Here is a 24,569-nt window from a genome sequence, read left to right as displayed (position 1 = left end):
TTACTAATGCTATAAAGGTTCAAGCCTCCCCCCTCCCCTCCCATCCCAAAAAAAGAAAACAATTAAGACCCAAATTATACAATAATAAATACCAATCTCATCTTCTTAACATGTGTTCATACTTTTTATATGGTGTGTAACGTAGAGACTTTATAATAACATTATAATCTGAATTTGAGATTTTCTAATAGCATTGCTGGTTAAAGGAGGAGAAGTTGTTGCGACAAATTTCGAAAAGAAAATCGAGTACAAACAAAAAGAGAAACCGCAATAGCATTTTTTTTTCTTTTTTTTTTTCAAAAATTCTATGCGCAATATAGCATGGAATTAGAGGATGTATTTTTTCTTGTATTCTTTTCAAATATTTTGTTCAAGGCTACAAAATGTCTTTCTCATGAAAATTCTTAAAGCATTTTTGTTTTGTTTAGGCAAAGGTCAACAACGGCTAATATGTTAAATAGAGATAATTTTATAAAATATTTTATAAAAATAATAATATTTTAAAAGTATAATCATTTTATAATATTATATTATTATAAAATGTATTATGAAAATATGCTGTGTATCAAATTACCACCATAACTCGACTCGACACTCCAAGTAAACTCCCATTTTCGTTACTTGGAAATCACCCATCCTGACCGTCCATATCTCGACGGTGAAAGATTGGGCTATATCCTTCAAATTTTGAACTAATAACCTTGCGTCAGAGGAATCAGACCCCTGGATTTAGAGCAGCCACTTTACACTAATGTCATCATAGTCCTGACAACATCGTATTAACTACCCAACTACAAATCCTAGCCGTTTGTTTCGTCAAATATAGGCCTCGTTGCCTTTCTCTAAATCTCTGCCGGTCACTAAATCCGACGGCCTCAATTTTCAGCTAGCCTTGTCGATAACTTAAACGTAAAATAATAATTGTTTTCTTAAAAGAAATGTTCTTCTTCTTCTTCGTCTTCTTCGTTCAGAGCTGCAATGCAAATTGCATGGAATGGAAGGACATGAATAAATAAATAAATAAATAAATAAAACTAATTAAATCAATACTCGAATCAGTAATAATTAACGAAACATATATTTCAATTGATATTAGAAAATTAAATCCATAAAACTATAATTACTTTGATACAAAATTATTAATGAGAATGCGGATTGTGAATCAGATCTCTAGGAGAATGCAGGGGGAACAAAGGCAGAAGCTCAGGAGGGTCAGACCCTCTTGGAGTACTGAGTGGACTCGGGTGCAAATAGAAACCTTTTTCGGCAATGGCCCTCTCTTCTTCCTCCTCCATCTCACGCGGCGTCCTCGGGCTGCCACGACCGTATAACTCCAAAGGAGACACTGGGGAGAAGATCATTTGCCTTACGTGAGACCCAGAAGAAGAAGCCGATGGTGCCGATGACGGTCCGGAGTTGAAGCTGGGCTTGGCCATGCAGTGCTTGTTGAAGGTGGCAGCGTGTTCGATGTTGAGTTCAAGCTTTTTGGTGGCGTGCCGGCGCTCATGGAGCTTGAAGGTGGGTTTTCTGGGACCCATCTCGGTGGCGGCTGCGGCGGCGGTTGTGTTGGTGGGTTTAGGGGTGGTGTGGTGGTGTGCAGGTTTGAGGGTGAGAGGGAGCTTTAGAGCAGAAGGGTCGTCAGGGGCTCCGGTTAGTTTCTGAACCACAGCCCGGAAATTTGAAGGATCGGCTTGGACAAAGGTGGTGTTGGGTGAGGTTGGGTCGGATGCATAGGTTGGTAAGTGCATGATGGCGTTGCAGTTGCTGGTATTGGAAGCCATCACGGAGAGAGAGAAAGATAAGTGTCTGATCAGAAAGAAAGCGGGAAGGGAGGCTGAAACGTGAGGTTTTATACCTGCTATAAGAGAGAAAGAGGGTTGCTTTTAAACATATAAATACATATCTTTTATCTTTTACTCTCACGTACTTGCTTTTTATTTTTTCAACCCCGAGTTTTGGGCCTTTGGGGTGCTCTGATTTATTGGGGGTACTGTGTGGTGGAAATGTCAGACTGAGGCATACGGATAGATCATCAGGAGCTCAGATGAGAAGCATGTATAATTACTTTGTACTTTGTGGACGTGTTTTATTACTACTTCCCCTCTGTCTAAAACATGGAATTGGTGCCATTTTTTTTTTTTTTTATTCTCATTCATGTTAGGCCAAAAAAAATAGTGGCATTGAAGTCAATGTGTTCCTGCGCTTGAGTTTCATAGAAAGCACCAGGCAACCCCCGAGTACCTATCTTCTTCATGTTATATATTATATATATATATTTATATAAGACTTATTTTCTTCCAGACCGATCCTCTTGTCTTAAACTCATATCTTGGACTCTTAACAAGGGCCATATTTATGTGGTCCTACAGGTATTTGCTTGAATAATAGCAAGCAAATCCGCTAGAAATGAATAATGAAATTGTGGATACATTTATGCCAGTGACTTGCTTCCTTTCATAAGGTAAACAAGAGTGGAAGTAGGAAATGAAACAGTAGTTTGAAACTTTAAATAAAAAAGAAAGAATGAAAACAAATGGAGCAATGAATGAAGAATGAGCTGGCATTCAATGATGATTCACGCGGGGTCAGCGGGGCATTGAAACAAGAAACGATGTGAAAGACTACACAGACAGCAACCACAGAGTCTGCTCTCTCTCTCTCTCTCTCTCTCTCTCTCTCCTTCTTCCTTGTAATGTCTGTCTTTCTCTTCTTTCTTCTGTGCTGTTGTTTACTTGTGTGCCATTGTTGTGCGGTGGAGAGTTGAATCAATGGGAGAAAATTTCATTCTCTTTTTCCCATATTTTTCTCTGGCTTTTCCCCCCTTTGTTTGCGTGAGGGATTGTACTTTGACATTATGGACAAAGGCTTCTCCCTGCCTTGTTTTAGGTCCACTTTAGCTTGGTTCCTTGTAATTTCATTGCTTTACTCTTCGTGTTTTTGTATTGCTTTTGGGGTCTGTTTTTTCTGGATATCTTGACATTTGTTGTTCCTTTACTTTTGCAGGAGGCTTCCTTACAATTTCAGCTACTTTTCTTTGCTGCTTCTTTCGTTCCCATTAGATGAAATAAATTAGCGGTTGGATTAGAGGGCAAGCAATTTTAATTAATTAATGCTAGAAAGGGATGAAGATTTGTAACAGGGCACCATTACCTTCGTTTTTTTTTTCTTTTTTTTTTTTTTTCATGTTTTAATAAAAAGAAAGAAAAATCGATTTTGATATGGAATCCTCATCTTAGTCTACATTTGAATGTTGAGATGATTTTAAATAATATGAATTGATTTATAAATAATAATATTTTAGCAATCTTATGGATATGTGTTTTAATTTAAATAAAATGAGATATATGTTTAAATATATGAAGTAGTTTGAAATGAATTTAAATTTTTATAAGAAGTTAAAAAAGTAATAAATACATCAATAATTGATTTGAAATAGATTCACGAGAGTTTGTGTTCCAAATATAGCCTTATTTAACTTAAATACAACGAATGAAAGAGTTGTGTTATTATTATTTTTTTTTTTTATGAAAACAAAAACTAAGTTCAAATAATTAACCTATGAATTTATTAAAAAATGGATAACATTTTGGTACATTAAAATCATAAAATAATATATGACGTGGGATGGAATGAATGTAATACAGCAATGAGAATAATCTGTCATGTTTTGCCTAAAATTCCCAATAAGGAATTATCATCATACTTGTAAAGAGTCAACCTATAAAATTATTAAGCATCGACCACGTGCCCTAATGATATCCATGTGATTAATAAATATATGCCCACTATGAGCTATGCTTTCCAATATTAAGAAACACAAACATATTAGTATTTTCTTTTACTCTTTTTCAAAAAATCTTCTGACAAGCGAGTTCACGCATCAAACTGCATATTAACACTGACATGTAAGGCATTTATTTAATGAAATTGTACAATTTGAAGACAAAAATGATTTTCATAAGACAAATGGCATTTTCTTCTCTCAAAATTTTTCTTTTCTTATTTTTCTTTTCAATAAAAAAAAGTCATGTCAACATCGGTGTGCAGTTTGATACTCGAACTCACTCTCTTGTACAATCTTTTTTTTTCATCTCCTTTTCCATAGTCAAAAGTCACTCATAAGGTGTCATCTGTTTGGATCCCATGAAAACCATGGAAGATGCCAAGGGAACACTCAATCATACGAGGCATCTATGGAGGACAACATGATTGGAAAATAGACTATGGTTCAAAGAAAAATGCTTGCTGGAGTGGGGTTTTAACAAACTAACAAATTAAACTCAATATTCTGAAACTCAACAAACAACCCACTAAGTTTAAAAAAGAAAAAAAGAAAAAAGTGGGTATTAGATCATGTGGACAATCATTCAAAGTAAGGAGCTTAGGCTTTATAATGTTCTTTAGTGGATGACTTTTGCTTTGGGGACAAGTGTTGGGTGTCCGTTACAAGTGGTACCAAAGCCATGGGTGTTTGGATATCAAAGGACTACTTGAAAGATTGACCTTTTTAAGTTTAACCATAAGGCAAGATCAAACAAATACATCCTATCTATACTTTACCACTACTATGGTTCTATCTTATTTTTCATATTGAGAATACTGGCACTTTAAACACAAGTCTTGTATTTTCATCCTTTTTTTCTATATAATAGTGATAATTAATGATAATTTAGGGACCTCTATCCTAGCTTGCAATATGTAAACAACTTTCTTATGAATATTTAAGTAATTAGATAATTAGGTCTCGTTTTGTTATACAGATGAGATGAGATGAGATGATTTGTATAACTAAACGAAACCTAACTTTGTTCAATTAATATAGGCTTTTATATATGAACAAAATCAGATTATGTGGCGAGAGACCAACACATATTACATAAACTAATCAATACTAATTAGTAAAGGATTGTTCTTCATCGAGAAGAGACCAACTATTGCTAACATAATGCAACTAATTCAAGGATCTTAATTGGTTTCAAATTAGTACGTACTCCTATTGATCATTCAGCGATCACTTTCCTTTGGTCTTTTTTTTGACTTTGTAACACCTTATACGTACGTTGGCTTGACATAATTAGCTATGGTATTTTGGTAGCCCTCTCTCCCAAATTACCCCACTCCCTTCCTCTCCATAAATTGAACCTAAAGTAAAACTTCCCCCTTGGAAGAGAGGCATGCATCAGCACTTTTTGGGACGGACTCATATGAAGTAAACATACAAAATGGGAACAACATCATTTCCCCAATCATTTTGGGTCCACTCCATTATCTTTGCGTAATTGAGAAACCTTCGTCTGTTGAAGAATATCATGGCATCTCAAATCAAAATCTAATATGAGAGTAATCATCACCACCACCTCTAAATTTTTTACCCTTCTAGCTAGCTACCCATTTCTCCTTCTTGTGGTTATAACCCACTCAGATGTGACATGTCCCCACTACTTTTATATATCTTTTGTATTAATAAATAATAATAAGCTTTTATTTTTTTGGCCATAAAAGGAAAGGAAAAAAAAAAAAAAAAGGATCGATATCCTTCAATATGAGAACCATCTTCCACTCTCCAACGTCCTCTCTTTCTTCCAATGGACCAAGCTATCCTATTTGTGGAAAACTGTGTTCTTTATTTGTGGATTGGTGTGAATATATTGGCAACTGCATGCTTTCTCAATAAGCCTTATAGTTGCAAATATATATATATATATATATATATATATATATATATATATATATATATATAGGGGAGGGAGTACATGGAGGAGAAAATAACATACGACTTAAGAGAAACTTGCTCGTTTTGTCTAGGAGTCTGGGAAAAAAACACAGAAATTTGGAGCGCATGACATATACATGGGTGAATGCGAGGTTTTTGTCAATAAAAAAAGCGGAATGTTGAACTCTTTGCTTAATGAATGTGCGTAGCAAATTATGACTTGGCTTAGCATAATACAATGAACTAATCAAGCTTAACTCCTACTTTAGAGAACACGAAATTGAAGACGGAAATAAACACATGCATTCAAGTCTTTAGCCATGCGTCAAAGGGAGCCTATGACTTGATTGACATAAATCCTAGTTTCTAAAATGGAGGTTTTGGGTTAGAAACCCCCCTCTCCAAATGTATAAAAAAAAAATATTTAGCCATACAACAAAAGAATGCATATATTTGGACTATATATCGTATTCTATTGAAGTTAATGTTTGCCCATTTTCATAATTATCTTTGGAATGCAGGTCAATATAGAATATGTGAATAGAACACGACATGGGGGTGCATGAGAGAGATTGATGAAGACATAAATATGCCAGGAAGGTAGCCAACTGATCTATGAATGCTAGATCGCATGCAGTTATTCATCAATGGCAAAGAATCTTGGTCGTTGCAGCCTCTGACATGTTTGTGATTCTACTGCTTGGGATTAATAACCACCGTATTACACCGGCTTTGCAGATAAATAATTAATAATATTCAGTAGTAACTGGTTTAACTTTGTCAAAAAAGAAAAAGAAAAGTGAAATACAAGATTGAGGTCAAGCACTGTAGGCACTGCCTCGAGTAAATGCATCACTTATAACTGCAGTTTTGCATGAACATATAATATATAGGTCTTTTATTGTCCAAGAACATTATTGTGACAAATTCAAAATATTCTGCAGCTTTTGCAACACACGATACCATAATCATATAATTTTAATGTGATTTCTGCCCAAGATAATATATATTTGTCTTGTTGAGATATATATATGTACAGTCATTTTGTCCTAAACTACTTCAATCTTCTTAATTACTCCCCAGTTAAACAGGTCAGAAATAACCAGAGATCAGTTCAGATTTTAATACCGGGTAGGGAATAGGGCCCCTGGCAAACATCCGTATCATAATGGACCATTTATTATACAAGAATTTCCAGAAATAATAAAACACACTCTGGACTGAGTATATTGAATTGAATTGAATTGTGTCTTGCTTTTCAGTATTCATTGCAGAAATCTAAAATCTGCAGAGATTGATCCCAAGGAAGTATTAATTTATTATGAGTGGGTTTTGATCTAAAAAAACTGGAAGGTGGGGGAACTTTAAATGCAACAACAACACTTCAAGATACGTGTACAACAGTCATTTTTCAATTCATCAAAGCATCGGATTAGCAGAGAATATAGAAAGAATAAGTTGAAGGAAACGGATCATGAAGTAGGTAGAAGGTAGAAGGTAGAAGGAAATCATGGTATTAGCCAATTAGCTTTTATTGATCAACTAAAATCTCGAAAGAAGAGAGAAATTTCTACAAGGGTTATTATAACGTCCCAAGTGAACTTATAAACCAATAGAATGAAATCGAGTATGACCAAAACTTCCCTTAATATAATATGTGCTGTGATGCAAACAAATTCACAAGACCAGCACTTATAGATGAAGAGGCATTCCGTGAATAGGCAATGCCATTTCGGGTCTTCCTCACTCTTTAACGAACAGAAGCACAGATAGATTGCTGATTGTACAACCCAGTTACACCATCCCTAAACTGCTGCCTGTTTCTTCTCCTCTTTGGGACAACTATAAACCCTTCATCATCCCCATTAGTCTTCTTATTAACGTCTATTATTTCCAGCTGCTTACCATCACCTGTTTGAGAAACCAAATCCTTTCCCTCATTCCCGTCGAGAATTTCTATAATTGCACTGTCGTTTGCTACTGCATCCAAAGAATTCTCTGAACACTCAAAATTCTTCTCGCTAACTGCAGGCTCTTCCACAGGATCCGTATTTTGCTGAACTGACTGTACAAACAAACTTATCAATATCTGACTTACAAGCTCCGACTTCTCAGACTCGGTGAAGCTCTTTTTTGAAGCACTATGTTTAATTTCATTATTGGATTTATCATCCAGCTTTTCCTCTTCCGCCCTACATGTTTCAAACATAGAATTTGACTCGTCTGAAACGATAGGATTAACATCACCAGGATTTGCTTGCCAAGCTCTCCCAGGTACAAACTCGGGTGCATGTGGGTTCATGATTCTTGGTGGCCCAAATCCACTTCTTTCCTTGCCACGGGTATGATATCTCGGAAAGCCATGTTTCAAGCGGAAAGAATAATTGTTTCTCAGATACAGAGGTGATCTAGGTCCGCAAGGAATCCTGTCGACAACTGGAGAAAGAGCAGGTTCTGCAAGCATGCCTTGACTGATGTTTACATCATATATACTTGTTGCAGCATGGTTAGGCATGGGGAGTGATCCTGGATTAAATGGTTCAGCTGCAGCAGAAAGCTTACTCCCATTTGTTTCTACCAGCTTTACTTGATCAGACGAACATGAAACCTCTTCAAGTTTTGGGGTAGTATGTTCCATTTGATCGCTTTTTTCATGATCTTCTTCAACCTCAACATCTTTTGGGATTGCTTCAACTAGAGAGCTATTGCTGCTTTCTCCATCCTTTGATATCTCATGTGGAATGTTGAGCATCTGGATTTCAGTTTTTTCCTCATTTAACTCCTCTACTTTCTCCGGTAATGGTTTTCGAATGGTACCTGGAGGTGCCAGAGCTACTTCTTTGTAAGAAAGAGATTTTGAAGCCAAGGAAGTAAGAGTTGCTGGACTGGAGGGAACCTTGGAAGCAGGAGCTTTTGCCTGGGGATTAATTGAATCACCTCTAGAACTCAAGCTGATAACCTTTGACTGCTTCAATGAAGACAACTCAGTTGAGATAGTCTTTGGAGTTGTTTTTTGCCCTGGTGAAATGAGATCCCGCCTATAACCGCTTTCTTTAAAGTTCGAATATTCAGCATTGTTAACATTCAGCTTTGCAAGAACTGGTTGCCTCCGGCCAAATTTCCGGCCTGTAGTATTCCCTGACCGCCCTTTCGAATTGGCTTCTTGCCACCCTTCATCTGAAGTAGATTCTTCAACAACTCCAGTTACAGTTTTTGGTCCACTTCTTGTAACATCATCACTTTCTTCAGGTTCTTCAGGTTTAACTTTGCCAACCCTACTTACTTCTGTATTTCTCTCTGTTGTATCTTTAGTATCTTCTGAGCCATCATAGAACATGTCACCATCTGCCGTAGGATCATTTTGTGCTTGATGGGTTTTATCACTTGACTGAAAACCCCGGGAAATTATAGATGAAATCATGAGAAGCATGTTAAATTCCATAAAGGAAATATTGTAAATTTCTTTATTTAGGGGATCTATTAGATGACTGACTCTAGATATGCAGATATTTGGTAGATAATTTCTAGCATGTTCTGAGAACAACCTTAAAAGCTTGAGATGTGACAAAAGAGGTTCCCAGAATGTCTGAAGTTCAACAAGACTACTCTCATTAACAAACAAACTCCTAAAGAACACCATAAAAGGGGGTGCCAGTTTACCTAGCGCTTTCACCAACAGACCAGAACAAACAAAAATGGCGTCAAGACAGTTTAGTTGAACCTACTCTCTATGACAAGTAGGTGATTATGTTGGGGCAAGGAGGTTATACTGATCATGAAAGAACATTAGTATCGACATGATGTTCCTAAATCCTGATAAAGCAAGAAAAAATATCTGCCTACCTTTGCACGCCGCTGTTTCTTCTGTGCATCACTCCCTTTTGAATCTTGATCAGGACTTATGTAATCCAGGAGATCCGATACACTGCAAAAGGATCAAGGGTTTTGGTGCCCCGAAACATGATAATTCGATTTGAAACTAAGTAATTTGGGAATACCATATCAATACCTAAGGTGACCTTTGCTTGCAATTGATGTGTCTGGCTTTGGAGTTCCAGTTCTTGCTGCTTCTTGCTGCTCCAGGGCCTTTGATTCAAAGTATTCAAGCCATGCTGCAGCATCCTGTATTAATAAACAAACAGCATCATCATACATCAACTACAAAAAATTGGACCTCCCCAAGTGAAAGTGAAATGGCCGAAACCATTCCTTCAGTTTAATCTGAAATATTGCAAAGTTATCTTATTGAACAGATTGCAATAGAGACACTAACGTAGAAAATACTGCCTGAGAGTAAAATCAATAAACACGGAATATCAAAGCTGTGACCTGAGTACGAAGATCTTCTGGTCCAAGTTTGGCTTGAAGTATTTTAAGAGTAGTTTGCTCATGTTGCATACTCAGGGAATATGCTTCCATTAATGAAAGAGCTATGGCTATGGCATGATAGCTTGCAGCTGTCTGTAAGGTAAAACAAAACATTTTACTCAGGAGAAGATTGCATGTGATGCAGTTATACATATAAAATACATCTACATATATGCATGTAGAGAGAGAGAGACCTGTATATGTTCTGCTCCTAATAATCTTTGGTTGCATTTTAGAGCTTCATGCAGGTATCTGAGAGCAACATGAACATTTCCCATGCCCTCTTCCATCATAGCTACATTTATATATGTTGCAGCTGTGTTTGGGTGCAACAGTCCACATGTAAAATGAAGAAGGAACAGAGCACGGTTTACGTACCTGCCAATTACAAAATAGGTTTAATCAAGAGAACCAAAGGGTGCGAAATGAATCAATTACAAGTATACTGAAACCATGGATAAATTTAATAGGAAATTCAGATTTACCAGAATCTCTGTATTTAGTAGTATACAGCATCATTAGTCTAGAATGACTAAATGCAAATATCCTTATTTTTGCTAAATGCAGAAGTTCAAAACAGCTTAGACTTACTTCAAAGCCAATTCCATGTGTTGAAGTCTGTAGTAGAAAACAGAAAGATCCCCGTAGCTTTTCATTGTATCTGGATGGTCAAGCCCAAGTTCTTTCTCATTGATATCCAAAGCCTTTTGCTGATATATAGTTGCCTAGGAAATGGAAAAGAACTTGAATTTAGAGAACAAAACAAATGCAACCACTCACACATGGTGAGACTTGGTGACAACAAAATTTAAAGACAGCCCACAAGACCATTGGCAGTAACATCAATTATAAAATGGTTGTGCAATGGCGTAGGTCTGAGAGATTGTTCATTCTTCAAAATAAAAATCTTAAAAGTGTGTCATTATTTGAATGCAAATTCCAAAGATTTTAAAGCATACTTAGGCTCGACTTACTTGTATAGATACTTTAATCCTACATCAGCTATATATCAAACTCAAGAATTTTGCATTTTGTTAGCCCTAAACAAAAGATCTAGATTCGTTAATTTAAAGTATGTTTGGGTAATGAGATAAGATGAGAAATTCTCAAAACTTCTAAAAAATGTGAACGTTCTTTAGGGGAAGTTAGGGAGTTTTTCCTTAGTAATTTAAGTTTTTGGGTGAAGAATCTTGTAAGGAATGGGAATGATTGTAATGTTTTGCTTTAGTTGTATTCTGTTTTAGCTTGTAAGTAGGTGTTCTCATCTCTTACTAATTATAAAAAAAAAAAAAAAAACTTCTCACAATTTTAATTCAAACTTCAAAACAAAACAAAAAAATCAATACAACTTTTTCAAACTTTAAAACAAAAAATTATATTCAAACAATTTTTTAACTTTATAATATTTTTATTCAAATTTTTCTCTCCTATCCCAAAACCCAATAAAGCATCTTAACTTAAACAATTTCACTACTATTCACATACCATTTCACTATTATTCACAGAATTTTAAAAACTCCAAGTGTTCAAACGAGCCCTTAAACGAAGGCAATTAGTTTTTTTTTTATAATTAATAAGAGATTTTATTACCAAGAATAAACATAGCCCAAGTACACGAGAAGTATACAAGAGGAAAAACCTATATACACTCTAGAAACTGAAAATGACTCAAGCAAATCAAGAAGATTTTGTTTGATAGGTAATTTGTACATGCTAGCAAATCAAGAAGATTATCTCCATTTAATACAAAAATGCACATTATGACAATTAGTACTCCACTTCAAAAAATGTAAGACGGATGCTTAGCTCTATTTCCCATAAATAAAGCTAAAAAAATAAAGATTTTGTTACCTGATTAAAGTCTCCCGTGTGGTAAAGTACTACGGCCAGAAGACTGTAAGCACTTGCAGTAGTTCGATGGTAGGGACCGCACACAGCTATCATCTTTGCTAGTGCCTTCAAATGAAAGTAATACATCCTGAGATAAATTACTGTTTTCTATCTAGGAAAAGAAGATATGGGTTGAGTAGGAGAGTGGAAAAGTACCTTTGTTCCATAGTTAACAGCATCCTCTAACTTTCCTTTATCAAGAGCAACTTTTGATGATTCCAACAGATTCCGTCCATCAGCAGAAGAGCATCCAACATGCTGTTGAAAAAAACTCAAAAATCAAATATATGTTGGAGCCAATTTTAGCTGCCTAAATGAGATGATAACCATCAAATAAAAAACAGGATTATCAAAATATTTAGGATATTTTCAGTCACTATTAGCAGGCTCAAAGAGTCAGTAAACGAATCAAAAACAGAAATGGAGAGTGAGACCAATTAACACCTTACACACAGGAACCATGCTGATGATATCATATTTCCTGAAGGGGTAAGGGCATTCCATGTCATAATCTCTCGAAATCAACTCTAATCCAATCTGTGAAAAGAATCACAAATACAAATGAAAATCATGCATTGACTAAACTTCAGCAACAAGAGCAGTCAAAGGGATAAAATACCTTATGGCAAAGCCCGCGGAGAATAGATAACTTTCTCACATGGAGAAACTCATCTTTTAGTGTCCAACCAAATTTTTTGGCTAAAACCATTTTTAACCACTCAAATCTGAGAAGATGATCATCATTCAATTCTTGGTCATCTTCCATCTCACAACATCCAAGTAAAAGGTTTAGGGATGAAGCAATTGCTGCAGGTAAGTCCTCAACGTTGTCAACAGAGGCAACAACTGCTTTAAGGACATGCTTGAAAGCTCGAGTAATCATCTCATGGATACAAAGTGATTGTATATGGGGAAGTTTCTCTGCAAGTTCAACCTGATTTGCACAATAAGATTAGAGCCCACTACAATAATTGTACATTTAGCTATTCCAAAATCCTACAGAATTGCAAAGGACCAAAACCATAGGAACTTTGACTAGAATGTTGTTAGGGGAGGCAGGGTGGGCCTGGGAGAAAGAAATAGAGGGATTGTTTTCTCACCACTCGACCCAAAGAGTGCATCTGCAGTCCCCTTAAATGCATGAAGTCAGTTAGTGTACGGCCATCAACTGGAGAAAGTTCAAGTGATCCAAAGTCCGTTACCTAACAAAGTAAGAGATTTAGTTCATAACCCTGCATAAGATCCTTGTAAACTTCAGAACACAGAAAAAGTTAATAAAAAGAACGTTACCAGTTTTGGTAATGCAACTTCATCATAGTATTGATGTGCCAGCACGATTAGCTCATCTACTGACTGTTGGAAGAAGCAAATCAAATCAAATCAAATCAATTAGCCAAAAAGATAATAAGAAACAATATCAGTAGACAAGAAGCAATACCAGTTCCAAAAAAACAACACAGGAACAAAAAATACAATAACAGTGAAATTTTTAATCATGAGAAGAAAGAAAGAACAAAATTTAGTTTGTAAAGTATTCCAGTCAAAATGAGAACGCCCGATAATATAAATGGCTTAGAAACCAAATTAAGAATGTCAATAATGTAAAATTTATCACAAAGATGTCAAGGGAACCTTTAAATGAAAACCAGTTCCAGTTTCTTTGAGGCGCAAAAACGCATCTTCAGAAAGTAGTTTCTCCAGTCCTGCTGTGCTGCAAAGTTCCCCATTGCATAGCTCTCCCGAATCAGTTTCCACATGCATATTGCCAGGTCTAGAATCAATTTCTTCCTTATCCCACGTGCTACTTACAGTACTTTGTTTCTTTTCCCTTATCTTCAAAAACTTAAATTGCTTTCCAAGACCTTTGACGGCATGTTCAGCCTCATTAACATCATCCTGGCCTATAGAACTCTTTTGTAATAGTGTTTCCTTCTTTTGTAGATGTTGTATCCAACAAGAGCCGAGTTCCCATCTGATAGACCTCTCAGAATCAATTGGTTTCTCCTTTAACATTTTCAAGCTCTCTTTAATTACTCTTCTTACGAGACATCTAGACGTTTCTAAACCATCCAAGGTAGACTGAGGTGAGCAACCTCCTCTGTATGACTCAGCACTAAAATTATGAAGTAGAAGCCTCAAGCTGTAAAAGAATTTTGTATTCAATCAGTCGGTAGGGTAATATACATTATGCAACAGTAAAGTCTTTACAACAATATCTTAAACTCTCAAAAGCAATACAGTCGGTAGATTCAATAACAAGCTAAAAACTAAGACTAGATAACAGTGTCAGGGAACTAAACTAAGTCCCTATTTTTTTCTGAACTTGCCATCATTTCATGAGGACAACCAAATCTATCTGAATATTCAAACATGTGGTTAGGAGAGGATAAGCAATCAATTTCTGCCTCTGGTTTCTTAGTAACAACTAGGACAGGAGAATGATCTGATGCGGCTGACATGCCTGGTATACTATTAATCCCTGCCCACAGTATTGTGTGGCAATACATGCATGTAATTGCAAAAGGTCAAAACCAAACTGTTGAGTAATGAGGCAATTAGATTATAGTTCAAACCTGTTAATGTTAAGAGCATTTGCTCCTCCATCTGGTTGATCATCAATTTCAATTTCTTGGGTCTCAAACTTTGCCTTCTTCACATTACCAATCACTTTTATAGTTGCAGTGTATCCACAATGTCTTACTACAACAACACCCAAGGAAGGAGTATCCTGCAAAAGTTTCAACCGCTTGAGACAATTTTGACCCATGAAACAAAGATCAGCCAGCAACGTCGTGAGGGATGATGAAGTTTAGATGTTAAGAGACATTACAAGGACAAGGACGACCAAAAACAATTATTATTCAGTAGTAGAATAGACATCTCTGACTTGATATCAAAGAAAAATATTATCCTCAATGAAGAAGGTTGGACATTGAACATATGCGGCTTATGGTAACTAATTTGGAAAAGGTACACATGCATTTGCAAAGGAAAGAAATTAAACTGAAAATGCTTAAATAAAACTAGGCTTATATGCAGAGAGAGAGAGCAGCTGAGAAATCAGTGACACTCAAGGGCAAATGAATAATTCAATAAGTAGCATGACGTAGAGGCAGCTGTTAATCAGATTCATAAACTTGGATTCATATTCCTCATATTTTCAACACACATACTTCCAACCTTCCAGCACAGAAGACAGGTACTTACATGAACCACTACACTCTCATCTGCAGTCAACCCTTTGAGCAAATTCCTTTGAGCAACTTCCTTGTCGGACATATTGGAAAACCAACTGCCACTCATTTTTACTTCAGATCTTGTGCTTGCATCAGTTGTATCACGTTTCACTATAATGGATAAATCTCCCACGCGATCCTTGTGAAGGACTGAGCCTGGCCGACAACTGTGTGAATTGTTTGCTTGCGTAGTGGAATCTACAAGACGACGTATTGTTGCAACAGCTTTAAAGACTGAGACATCAACAAATTGACTATGAAGCAAAAAAGCTTTCCGGTCTCGGACCACCCTCTCCTCTTCAGTTTGGCAAGGTAGGCGAGCCAATATTGAAAAATCTGTTGCCCATGGTCGAAGATTATATTCACCATTTCTTCCCTGGCCGCCGCCATTGCCACCCCAACTTTCATCTTCTGTTGGTAGAATTAGGAAGTCTGACGTAGAATCAGCAACAGATGGAGGAACAAGCCAGGTATTTGCTCGAAATCCATATGGAAGATTACCAAACTGAAAAGGGAGGGAACAAAAACATCATGATGAATTATTTAAAAGCTTATACATTTTTTTCTTTTCACAACATTTACGTGTAAAATGGCAATTATGATGGGAAACTGACCTTGTTGTGTTCTACAAAAGCTTTCATTAAAGATTCATATGCCTGCATCAATCACATATCTGTCAGTTACAGACTAGGCAGGTTAGTTCAAAACAGACTAGCAACATAGTATAGCAGATGAAAAATATGCCACTTGAGTCAAATCTCAACCAACTGAAACAAAACTCAGCAGAATCCTATTAGAAAGAAACATGGGTAACTTCACCAGGCAAAGGTTACTCAGCAGAAATCAACAAATTTGGTTTATATGCAACCGTACACAAATTTGAACATTAATACTGATGGAAGAAAATTAAACTTCTCCCGTGACAATTCAGCTATTTATTCCAGAAAAGAAATTGAATTAGAAAATTGTAACCTGGTTTTTGGTAGGGCTTTCAAGATTTTGGTGAAACTAAGTATATCATACCAAATAATTTACAACATGTGGTGATTCAGTTCGCTATATACCGACAAAGTTATGAGGTTTCTCAAAATATTTCTTCTAAACCATGCCTTCTAAACCAATATTTCTTGCCAATTTGTATACCATTCCCAACCTAATTTCTCAAGTTGGCATAAGTTATGCAATTGGCATACTCTGAGTTGATTCCAAGGAGATAAATTCCGAACCTCATATATGTTAGAGCAATTCATAGGCAATGTAGGTAGACAAGTGTATAGAATTAAAACAAGCAAAATACAATGAAAATTCAAGTAACACATAAAAGTACCCACGTTGGCAAAAGCTCTGCTAAGCTGTTGTAGAAGATCCACCAGTGAGTGGCTTTGTAAAAACTGCCTCCCCATGGTATAGAACCCTTTCACTGATGCAACCGCTCGTATTAACTTCCCATTGCAGATCTTAATCTGCATGCATTTGAAGCTTCTTTATTCCAAAGAACTTTTATTTTGAGACTCAAAGACCTTAACTTGTAGGTGGGAGCAGTCACAATTCAAAATTATTAAAAAAAAGGCAGGCATAAAGGAGAAAAAGTGTTAAGGGAAGAAATATATCATACCATATGTCTTGAAGTGCATGTAGTCGTAATGCATCATACTACATGACAACTTTATCAAGAACAATTTCAAGTAGATTACTAATTGTGACGGTGTGGGTTAGAATATGGCATGTTGTAAAGCCATTGTAAGTTAAAAGGTGGCAGCTAGACTGTAAAACACGCTCCTTTTCAACTCAAGATGAAGTTGATAAGCGACTGCATCAGTAGGCAATGTTCAACAACTTTTACTTGGATCTTGTGTAGAAAATAATGTCATCTAGCTCAACTTATCAACTTGAGAAAAGGGCCATCCAATGCTATGCTAAAAGGAAAATTTAACCACGCTTAAATTGACTCATTGGTGATTTATTAAAAGATATTACGAGTTTCACTCGGGATAAAAGATGTTCAGGGTCAAACAAACAATTGTACCAAAGTCCGAAAAAAATTGACAAAAAAAAAAAAGGAAGTGAATAGTAGCAATTAGCACCTCCATTTCAAAATAATCCCCATCTCGCTTTTCTTCAACATTCTTCTGGTCACATCTCTTCAAATCTGCAAAACAAAAATAATCAACTTTAAATCATCATCCACTTTCCCACTAGCCTATTATTATTAAGACGTGACCGTAACTACTTACAAGTCGGTTAAACGTCACTTACTCTAAACTATTTGAGTTACAAAAAATAATTCAAAACATAAGCATCTTTTAGTGTGTGCTCTAGAAAATATAATTTTTCTTTACACAGTCATACTTTTTTCCCATCTATGAGAAATCAGATTGACCACCGAGAAAATCAATCGAAAGCCCAAAAAGAACAAAAAAGGATACTCACGTAGGATAGGAGGAGATAGGTGAGAGATCGAGAAGAACTCGTAGAAGTCGGAGAGCTTCGGCGTTGGGTGGACGGCGACCATCCCGAGGTTGTCCGCAGAAACGGAGGGATCTGACGACGACGATCGGGCCAGTCCATCGGACGGTGTGGGTGGGCCAGAGTGACTCTTGGCCTGCTGGGCCCTACTCTTCTTGGACCTGGAATCCGGTGTTGGCGGGCTTCGTCGGGGCTTGGCAAACCTCGAAGTGCAGGCCACGATGTCCAGTAGCCTCCGCACGTGCGCAAAAGCCTGGGTTTCCTCAGTGTAGTCCTCTGTCAGATTATGATATGGATGTAATTATTTCGGTTACTGGGGGCAATAGAAGTTCACGATTCTTTAGGAATATAATAGAATAAAAACAAGAAGAATGGTAAAGGAGTGCAAGGTCTGCTGCTTGCGAAAAGTGTTCAACCTTTTTCCAGCAAACCAAAGATAATTAAGGCGCGTTTAAATTGAAAGTTTCCTTATCGTTATAATTTTTAAAATTTTTAATAGAATATAATAAATAATTTAATTTTTTTAAAATTATAAAAATAATATTTTATTTAACTTATCTCAAATTATCTTATTTCATCTCAATTCAAACCACACCTAAATTAAGAATATGGGAAGCATTGCACTTTGTAGAGGGGCCACCGTATACGATAATTTATGCCATATGCTCGATGACGACAAAACCAATGATTCTTCCTTTCATCAATGATTTTGCTTTGGCATATGAATTTGAAAATCATTATGTTTTATTTACTATAAAATAAAAAACAAAAAATAGTGCAGTGCGCTGGCAAAATAGACAGAGAAGACATATTCTTGGCTGCTAATGCTATCTTGGACATTAGTCTTTTTTCCCTTCTCTGAAAAAGATAGATTTTCAGCATGAGACTAACATGTACCATTTTTTATGGGCAGGAAAGCAAAAGGTTAATGCCGTACTTCATTTGCTGGGAAGACGGGAACTGTTTTCGCTTCAGATGAAAAATGGTCGTTTCGATACTAAAAATCTCATAATATATGAAAATAATAGTATGTGATTTGTAAATAATAATAAAATAGTTTAAAAATATTTAAAAACAATTATCTTCTCAAACATGCTCTTTAATTAATTCTAATTTGCATGTTACTCATGTACACAACCCTTTTGTTTTTGAAAAATACTACATATATTTAAAAAAAACTTACTTATCCACATGTTATATATTGAAAATCATAAAATTTTGAATTTTAAATTTTAAATTTTGAATTTTAAAATAAAACTCACAAAATGAGTTTTTAAGTAAAATTGTAAAATAAAACTGTAAATACATATAATACTAATCTTTATTTTTTATTCAAGAAAAGAGTGTCGGTAATAATAATTTGAAACCCTAACAACTTTTCGGTTTTCATGATTTTCTTGGTACAACATATACCGTGGAACATGATTGATGACTTTTTAATTAATAAATGAGTGATAAAACGTGACCAAACTAATGGTTGATGCTGAATTACTAGTGTGGGAGCTTCACCTACCTTCAACCATTCTCAAGCTGCATGGTTTCAGACTCACCACTTCTACCCTGTTATCCAATCTCTTACCTTTGACCTGCAAATTAATTAGGAAGATTAATCGAAATCAAAGCCAAGTTTTCTGTACGATCAATGCCAGATTTAAAAAGGGTTGTATCTTTTCCCGAAAGGCAAAATGCAATAAATTCGAAACAAGAAGTTCATGAACAAAATAAATAAATAAAACAAAAGATAGAAGCTCATGCTCACCTCATGAGACAGAGAATAGTTTGTGAGGTCGCATGTCTCTGCGTTCGCCGCCAATAGCCTCCTTACATCCAGTATCTTGTATGTGGAGATACCCTTCAAAGATTTTCATTCTAAATTAATTATATTAAGAAATTTAGGGGGAAAAAAAAATCTGAAGATATATATATATATTTGAGGAGAGAACGGAAAACTGAGTACCTTGAGAATGACTTGTTTATCATATGGGGTGATGACAGTAATGTCAAGAACACTGGGCAGTGCTACTGCACAAACTCAAGTGAAAAAAGAAAAGTGAGAGACAGAAATGAATTAATAATCAAATTTCCCGTTGAAGAATCAAAACATCAGGTTTTTTTTTTTATTATGTAATTTAAATAGGAATCTGACCTTTTTCTTCTTTCTTCTTCTTTTCAGCCTTGGCTTTGTTTGCCTTGCCTCTGCCTGATCTGGGGGCCATTTTCCCTCCTCCTATTCTTACTAATTCTAAAAAAGAAAACAAAAATCTGTATTTGGACTCAGCTTCAGAAACTCATCTCAGATTGCAGCTTCCGCAACCAATGAAAAACAGAGGAGGAAGAAGGGGGAAGAGAGAGAGAGAGAGAGAGAGGGGAGGGAAGGATTTGCGGAGTTTTTTAAAGAGCGAGACACAGAGTGTGTGTGTGTGTGTGAGAGTGTGTTGTGTGAGGAAAATCTTGTGAAAGATGTTGAAGAAGATAGGAAGATAACCTCTTTATGGATTTGCGAGGAATCCTGACCTCTCCTTCTCGCTAACACGTTCTCCTCTCTCTCTCTCTCTCCCCGACGCATGTGGTGCGTCTTATAGCAACAGAGGGAGACCATGCACAGAACAGATACAAGATTGGTGGGGTTTGTGAGGGTAACGGTGACCCCCTGAGGTACTGACACGTGGCACAAGATGATGCGGCCGTTCCTTTTTGTTTTTTCACGTGTTGTGGCCTAAGATCCTCTCATCACTGAGGACCGTTCATTTTAACTGACTGTTAATTTGGCATTACAAGCTCCCTGCTATAATATCTCTTTTGGCAACTCCATTATTGACTTCTAAATCTGTCATGATTTTCTTTGTAATTTTTCTTTATCAGACAAATTATAAACGTTAATTTTTCATGAGTCTCATTATTTTTTCATTGTCTTGTTATGTTGATGTGATACGATCTAGCCCTAAAGTTGATCGCTATTAAAAAGATAAATAATTTCATAGTTAATAAATATTAATGATAATAGTGTAAAGTAATATAATTTTTAACATTATTCGTGTTAAATCATTAACACGAGATCTTTTTTATCGTTTAAATCATTAATGCTTCTCTATTAGCATTCCATTTCTTTTTACTCACCAATCTAATTTGCAAATTGCACTATAATATATATTATTACAATTAAATAAAATAGAAATGGTCTTAGTGAAGATTTAATGTATTAAATCAATGTAATAAATTAGTGAAGATTTAATTCTAGTTTGTTTTTATTTCGAGTTGAATAGGCATATCAATTCAACATTAAAATCAATGCTTTTTATTTATTTTATTGAGCTCTCTATAAAATTATAGGTTTTAATTTCTGAATTCATTAAGAATTCATTAGAAGTTTCCACTTTACTCGTCTTACACGCACTATAAAAAAAATTATTTATTTATGATTAATTATTTTCAATAAAATTATTATTTACTATTAAAATAAGTCTATTTTCATCATAAATATTATTTTTTATTACAAATAATTGATCACAAATATATATATATATATATTTTTTTGTATCGATGATTTCGAAATAGAAAAAGATTGCCTTGTTACTTTTACAAAATCTAAAAAATAAAAAGTCCAAACATCAACCAACCAATGTCATGGATTTATAGAAAATAAATTAAAACAACCAAGCCACTCGAGATTAAAATCATTTAAAGAATTTAAATGATTTGTACTCGACCTACATGGCTACATCGTGTATGTTATGGAAAAAATATATATATTAGAGTAATCTTTTTCATTTACTTTATTTTCAAATAAGGAAAGGCTACTTTTTCTATCATTTTGTTTCCTTATACGTGGGCTAACTTAAAAATTTATCAGGTAACCCACATGTCAATTTCGTCAGTGCAATATACACGAACCTGGCCTACCTCACAGGCACCACCTGCTATTCTTCTTTTAATATATGATATTGAAAAAGGGAAAAATATTAAAAGTATATCATTATCTCTAAACTAAACACACTTAACAATGCAAATCATGTAATTAAAAAACAAATATCGATAAATACATGTAATGCATGTGGATCATAGAAGAGCATTGTGTTATTAGAAATATCGATATCGTGCAGTAAACGAAGAAAGGAGGCCCGCATGAAATAAATGATTTTTCCCGTTTTGGTCATGAGCATTTTTTTTGTCTGATTTATAATTGCATTAATCGACCAATGTTTGGTGGGGACACGTAAATTAATTAACGTTGCCTTCAATTCCATTAGCATAGAAAAACGCTAGTTTAGGCCCCACGAGTCTGCATCGATCCTTTTTTCACGTCGGGAACCAGAGATGCCTTTCAAAATACTGTCATGTCCCTCAATCACTCCCTCTGTCTCTCTCTCTCGGTCAAGTTGCGAGTATATTACCAGGTACAACTACAAGAGCATCAAAACCGATGATTACATTTATTTTAGGAAAAAAAAAATTATAAATACATATAACTTTTTTACTACACATTACACAATCATATTTTAAAATAAATAATAATTTAATAAAATATTTTTACTTTAAAATATGTATTATAAAATATATTGTTACTTTATAAAAAAAATCTCAACTGGTTGTTGAATTTGGAGTTGAGGTTTAAATTATTGGTAACTCGGGGAATAAGGTTGTGTTTGGATGTTGAAGTGAGTTGAATTGAGTTGAGTTGAGATGATAAAATATTGTTAGAATATTATTTTTTAATATTATTATTATTTTGAGATTTGAAAAAATTGAATTGTTTATTATATTTTATGTTAGGATTTGAAAAAATTGTAATGATGAGTTGGGAGAATTTTTGAAACCAAACGAAGCCTAAATTACTGAGCAGAGATCAAATCCTCTGTATCTACTTATAAGTACATGCATTGAGAAGCCGAAAGGGAATGGTACAGATCACATTAATTTGTTTTTTAATATACAAATATTCTTACCCTCTTTGCTGAGCAACCAAATAATCACAGTTTTTAGGCCCTATATATAACGAATATATAGTAGCGGTTGCAATTGATGCACCGCCGCTAATATAGCAGCGGTCACTCATAAAACCGCGGCTATTAATATTTTTTTTATGATAAATAACGAAATTTCTCTTTTAATATTTATATAATTATAAAAACACTCTTTGTATAGAAAAATATGGAAAAATGCGTATAAATGTAGAGGCAGTTTTTTTTTTTAATATAATTGCAAGTCATAAATGTGTGAAACACCGCATGCATGCTACATGTCGATAAAAATCTCGACAAGGAAATCGATGTTACCGATGATGATTTGGAGACCAGATCAGCTCTGGTTTTCAATTTGTTTGGTTGATTGACTGGGTTTCATTAATTTGGCGGTTTACGAATTGTTTAAAAATGTTATTAATTAGCAAGCATTGGAAAGAAACAAAAAAACAAAGGTTTAAATATCGGCCAATGTTCATTCCAATATTGCATTGGCATGCAATTTCTGGCTCTCAATTGTTCATCTTTATCTTAAGAGTACTAATACGGGTCTTGAATTCGGATCTAAAAAATGTTTTGAATAGTTCATATATTTTTTTAATCATCGTAAATAATTTTTAAAAAAATAAAAAATTTATAATATTATTAAAAAATATTTTCTTAATCATTCGGTAAAAAAAAAAAAATTCTCTTATCTCAAATTTTTCGTGGGTTCCGACCAATACAAATTGGTTTAATTTCATAGAGTTGGGATCACCATGCATGACATAAAAAATTTCAAAGCACATTGATTCCTGATTAGTAGTACACTGTACATCTGCTACATATATATATATATATATATATATATATATATCAATATTTAGCTAGGGACAAGCTGTCGCTTGAGCGTGGGGCGGCCTGTGCCCTAACATAATATGTATAGAGCAGCCTGCAGCATTCTTTTCGAGAGGATTCACCGACTGATCTTTGTTAACCTATTTGGGTCTCTCTCTCTAGGTTGACAACAAAATAAATAAGACTATTCATCCGACCCCAGCCCGATCAGAAATCCGGATTGCAAAACTCAGGTACACATGTAATGGCGGACTCACGTTGTACTAAGGGAGGGTCATGGCCCCTCCAAAACTTATTGAAATCATAAAACATCTCTTAGATTTTATACATAATTCTACAAATATAGTAAAATAACCCCTTAAAAAAATTTATAATCTCCACATGCTTTTTAATTTTTTTTAAAATTTCAATATACCTATAAATGTCTCTCTCTAATTTTTTTTTTTATAGTCCCAAAATTTTGTTTAATTTCTATATATTATCTATTTTCAAGGATATGGCTTCTCCAAAATTAAAATTAAAATTAAGTTTAGGAGAAATAATAAACTTATTATTAATATAGATTCTAAAATTTTTTGTTATACGATATTAAGTTTTTTAATATGGAATCTAAAGTAAAAATACAAGAAAAATTATTTAAAGTCAATAATCTATATAAAAAATAGTTTGTAGTTATGTTTTTATAATTTTTTAATCTCTTTTTAATTTACATAAGAGAAATGATGTTTGTAATCATATGATCGTGTGTAAGCTCAGTCCACTCTTTTTTAAAAAAATAGGTAAATTTATGACTTACATGAAAAAAAAAATCATTTATAAATAATAAACTTCAATTTTTTTCAGAATAAGTGAATAGAATTTTCACACATTAAGATTATATTTAATATTATTCTTTACATAAATGTATCACACGTTAAAAAAGCTAGTCCCCGACACAATATATTACCGGTTCCGCTATTGTACACACGATACCCGATTTTTTTTTTTCCTTAATTCCAGTTTAAATGTTTTGATTTTTTTAAAATTATTATTCAAGTTATAATTATGAGATTTGACAGAATATTTATTATTAATATTAATACTTCATTGTAGTGGGTGAAG

At 34.7% G+C, this 24,569-nt stretch overlaps 2 protein-coding genes across 4 annotated transcripts; both read right to left on the bottom strand.

Annotated features, from left to right (window-relative positions):
• Positions 1–1,071: 1,071 nt before the first annotated feature.
• On the bottom strand, positions 1,072–1,875 carry LOC108980362 (VQ motif-containing protein 11-like). The gene has a single exon (XM_018951261.2). The coding sequence runs from the start codon at positions 1,779–1,781 to the stop codon at positions 1,140–1,142; it is 642 nt and encodes a 213-aa protein (XP_018806806.2). The 5' UTR covers positions 1,782–1,875; the 3' UTR covers positions 1,072–1,139.
• Positions 1,876–7,211: 5,336 nt separating this feature from the next.
• LOC108980357 (protein TSS) lies at positions 7,212–20,228 on the bottom strand. Of its 3 annotated transcripts, none has more exons than XM_018951252.2 (24): positions 20,159–20,228; positions 19,820–19,915; positions 19,631–19,695; positions 19,433–19,525; positions 19,187–19,259; positions 17,638–17,949; positions 17,292–17,356; positions 16,539–16,670; positions 15,822–15,863; positions 15,179–15,712; positions 14,545–14,699; positions 13,604–14,111; positions 13,262–13,324; positions 13,072–13,173; positions 12,591–12,905; positions 12,416–12,508; positions 12,128–12,229; positions 11,933–12,037; positions 10,673–10,806; positions 10,276–10,459; positions 10,043–10,174; positions 9,723–9,835; positions 9,557–9,638; positions 7,212–9,101 (listed from the first exon to the last, which is right to left on the bottom strand). In XM_018951252.2, exons 2-24 carry the CDS (start codon positions 19,887–19,889, stop codon positions 7,464–7,466), a joined length of 5,112 nt encoding a protein of 1,703 aa, XP_018806797.2. In that variant the 5' UTR covers positions 19,890–19,915; positions 20,159–20,228; the 3' UTR covers positions 7,212–7,463. The 3 variants fall into 3 exon arrangements, with proteins under 3 accessions (XP_018806797.2, XP_018806796.2, XP_018806795.2); XM_018951251.2 differs by having other exon boundaries at positions 19,820–19,935; positions 20,159–20,177; XM_018951250.2 differs by having other exon boundaries at positions 19,820–20,223.
• Positions 20,229–24,569: the final 4,341 nt, after the last annotated feature.

This window comes from Juglans regia, chromosome 7 (assembly GCF_001411555.2).
Source record: "Juglans regia cultivar Chandler chromosome 7, Walnut 2.0, whole genome shotgun sequence".
Classification (NCBI taxonomy): domain Eukaryota; kingdom Viridiplantae; phylum Streptophyta; class Magnoliopsida; order Fagales; family Juglandaceae; genus Juglans; species Juglans regia.
This window is presented reverse-complemented; position numbering and strand designations above follow the sequence as displayed.

Bases quoted from the DNA above. Each gene is read 5' to 3' on its own strand.
- LOC108980357 (XM_018951252.2), bottom strand. From the start codon at position 19,889: ATGGCCCCCAGATCAGGCAGAGGCAAGGCAAACAAAGCCAAGGCTGAA. The intron at 19,526-19,630 runs GTACTCAGTTTT...AAATCTTTGAAG, and splicing joins ATAAACAAGTCATTCTCAAG to GGTATCTCCACATACAAGAT. The intron at 9,836-10,042 runs GTCACAGCTTTG...TTATTAATACAG, and splicing joins CAGAAGATCTTCGTACTCAG to GATGCTGCAGCATGGCTTGA.
- LOC108980362 (XM_018951261.2), bottom strand. From the start codon at position 1,781: ATGGCTTCCAATACCAGCAACTGCAACGCCATCATGCACTTACCAACC.